The sequence below is a fragment of the Hevea brasiliensis genome, chromosome 4, assembly GCF_030052815.1.
Source record: "Hevea brasiliensis isolate MT/VB/25A 57/8 chromosome 4, ASM3005281v1, whole genome shotgun sequence".
NCBI lineage: Eukaryota > Viridiplantae > Streptophyta > Magnoliopsida > Malpighiales > Euphorbiaceae > Hevea > Hevea brasiliensis.
Window position 1 is genome coordinate 108,012,893 of NC_079496.1, and position 2,994 is coordinate 108,015,886.

At 40.2% G+C, this 2,994-nt stretch overlaps 1 protein-coding gene across 4 annotated transcripts; it reads right to left on the minus strand.

Moving 5' to 3' along the window:
• Positions 1-584: 584 nt before the first annotated feature.
• LOC110631768 (zinc transporter 4, chloroplastic) lies at positions 585-2,762 on the minus strand. Of its 4 annotated transcripts, none has more exons than XM_058145842.1 (4): positions 2,450-2,762; positions 2,291-2,348; positions 1,364-2,016; positions 585-1,291 (listed from the first exon to the last, which is right to left on the minus strand). In XM_058145842.1, the coding sequence occupies exons 1-4, from the start codon at positions 2,462-2,464 to the stop codon at positions 836-838; spliced, it is 1,182 nt and encodes a 393-aa protein (XP_058001825.1). In that variant the 5' UTR covers positions 2,465-2,762; the 3' UTR covers positions 585-835. The 4 variants fall into 4 exon arrangements, with proteins under 4 accessions (XP_058001825.1, XP_058001823.1, XP_058001824.1 ...); XM_058145840.1 differs by having other exon boundaries at positions 1,364-2,073; positions 2,450-2,759; XM_058145841.1 differs by having other exon boundaries at positions 1,364-2,070; positions 2,450-2,758.
• Positions 2,763-2,994: the final 232 nt, after the last annotated feature.

Sequence of the window (2,994 nt, forward strand, 5' to 3'; positions counted from 1 at the left end):
AGAGGGTTGACAGCCGGACCTCTCCCAAGAGCAACACTAAGATCGACCTTATAGAGAGAATATGGAGCGTTGGAGTTGACCAATTATTTAGTGTTCTAACCACAATCCCAAACGAAGTTTAAGAATAGGAGGCAAAGAAAAATTGTAACCTTCTCTAAGAAATGTGTATGCATTAGCAATGCGCCTTCTTTCATCTCACATTGATTCATCTAAAATTGGAGAGAAAGTAGTCTAAATTCTATAATTTTGATCAACCTCTTCTTTATTCAAATTACAAGGGGGCGGATTTAATCAATGAACTTTGATAATATCATTGTGTCTCATACACTTTTGCATTCCAGAATGATAAAATCAAGTAAAAGACATTAATTAAAAGTTTATAGAATTTACCAAAAAAATACCATTTAAAAAAAAAAAAAGAGAAAAAATAGTTGAAGAGAAGAATGCTTAGTGGAAGCTTGAAACATGATTTATTATTGTCATCTTCCAATTTAAAAAATCAATAACTAAATGTTTTAATTAAATGATAATCATTAACCTAAATCAGTAGCTCAGATTTATTTATATAGATTGCCTCCACTATATATAATCCAACCATCAATTTTAACGACTTTCATTCTTCCTTTTCTTATAAAAAAAACGACAAATTAAAAGACTACAACAACATTCGCTTAATGCCTTCTATTCTCACTCAGAGATCAGGGCATGCACCATCTTTTATCAGCGGGGCATATTCTTTGTATTACAACACTTTTCTTTGTATTACAAGAATAGCCCACACTTTTGTGAGAAAGTAGCACTATTCTCCTGAATACAATAAAAAAATAATAATAATCTAAACCCAGATTGCAAGTGCAGCCATCATTCCAGCTCCAAGAAAGAGCATGAAATAAGACACCAATTGAAGCCTAAAATTGCAGCTCATACTTTTACTTAGAAAATCAGCAGCTATCAGGTCCACCAAAGCCATGTACACAAGAATTCCAGCAGACGATGAATCTAAAATGCCTTCTGCAATTAGTGCTGCGGAGCTGTGTGGGTTGTAAAACGAAGAGATGCCTGTCCCAATCCCAATTCCAGCAGGAGTTGTTATGGCGAAAAAGCACGCCATTATTGTAGCTGATAGGGTCTTGAACTGTGCCTGTGAGATGCACCCTCCAAGCGCAAACCCTTCAAAGAATTGATGAAATGATAACGCTGCTATCAAGGGTCTTATGGTACATGGGCTCTGTGAAACTCCCAGTGATAATCCAATAATAACCGAATGGGATACAACCCCAAGTTCCAGTATCTGCAAATTCAGAAATCAAACATAAGATAATAATCTATTCTAAGCCCACCACATCAATAAAAATTCACTCACCTGCGAAACGGCGACATGTCGTGCTCCACTCTCCTCGTCACCCTCACTGAACCGGTGATTGTGCCCGTGCCCATGATCCTTCACATGCCCATCACATGCGTCCTGGCCGTGAGGGTGGCTGTCCCTATGGTGTGCTGCATGCGCGTGCATCCCCACAATGTGCATCCCACCGCCCTCCTCTTCCCCAAATACCTTTCCATTGGGCTCTTTTTCACCCGCGAAAGGCACAATATCCGAATCAGGACCTACATCGACCGATCCAACCCTTGCTTGCTCCTCACTTGCCCTGTTCAGGCCCTGCTTTCTCTCATAATACTGAGTGCCCACAAAATCCAAAAGCAGAGTCAATAACGACGCCATCATAGCAATAAAACCTGGAAATGGGAACTTGGACCATGGGTATTCGGGAAGGCAAGGATTCCTGAGGGCATTTGACCCACCCGAGAGCATGTGAACAAAACCGGTGGCGAGAATTACGCCAGCCGCGAACGCCTTTGCGGCGACAAAGAGGCTGCCGTCTGTGCGGAGGAAACGGCGTTGCTTTCCGATGAGAGGGATAGCGATGCCAACTACTCCAGCGAGGAGAATAGACGCTATGGCTATGAGCTTGAGGGCTAGTGCAGCTGAGTCGTCTCGGCAACCATTGACTTCGGCTGATTGGCAACTCGAGTTAGACATGGATTCAGAAATCCCCGGAAATAAAGATTCTTCTTATTTTGGAACAAAAACAGAATAAAAAGTATCAGCTTGCTTGAATTGCAAAGAGAACATACAAAATTGAACTCAATTGCGCCAGTAACACAATGACACATCACATGACATAAATACAGAAGACCCATAATCTCAACATCACATGACATAAATACAGAAGACCCATAATCTCAAATTTCCTGGTAAGTTTCAACATAAGCAAATTACAAACGTTACCTGATAAAGCTCGAGTCTTTAATGTGAAATGATTGAGGCCAATCAACTCCCACAGATCCTATCAAATATAAAAACCCATTAATGGGCACATCATCACGGAGTCAATAGGTATCATCTATCAACTTTTTGAGCGAAAATCTGAGAACTCGAAGAACTAACCTCAAAGAATAACATGGATATCGAACTGGGAGAGGGTGGGCTTAATGGATACAAATAATACGGGTTTTATACAAACAAGAGAAATCCCAATGATACACACAAAAAAAAGTTAAGACGTGATAGTAACGAAGAAGCGAAGGTCGTCCGAGGATGATCGTCTGGTGCGCACTGGACACATCCCACAGTAGCTGAGTTTGGATACAGAGATGGAATCAAAGAGAAAGGAAGAGAGAAGAGAATTTTATCGGCATTAGGAGAGAGTGTCGACATAGTTTAGAGAAGGCAAGGGCAAATACGGAGAAGTGGTGGGTACAGTAGGCGCTTTTTGTAAGAGAATGAGCGCGATTATGTCGACACTTTTTGGAATAATTTCACATTTTGTATCTTGCTTTTTTTTTTTTTTCATTTGTTTATTCTTTTTACGTGTCTCATTGGCCTTTATATTGTTCTTGTGCATATGATGACTTGGGAGAGCGTGTGTCTCCCTCTCCAGAAATTATTGGCTGCATGCTCATCTATATTCATTCATAACTATATTTTAAAAA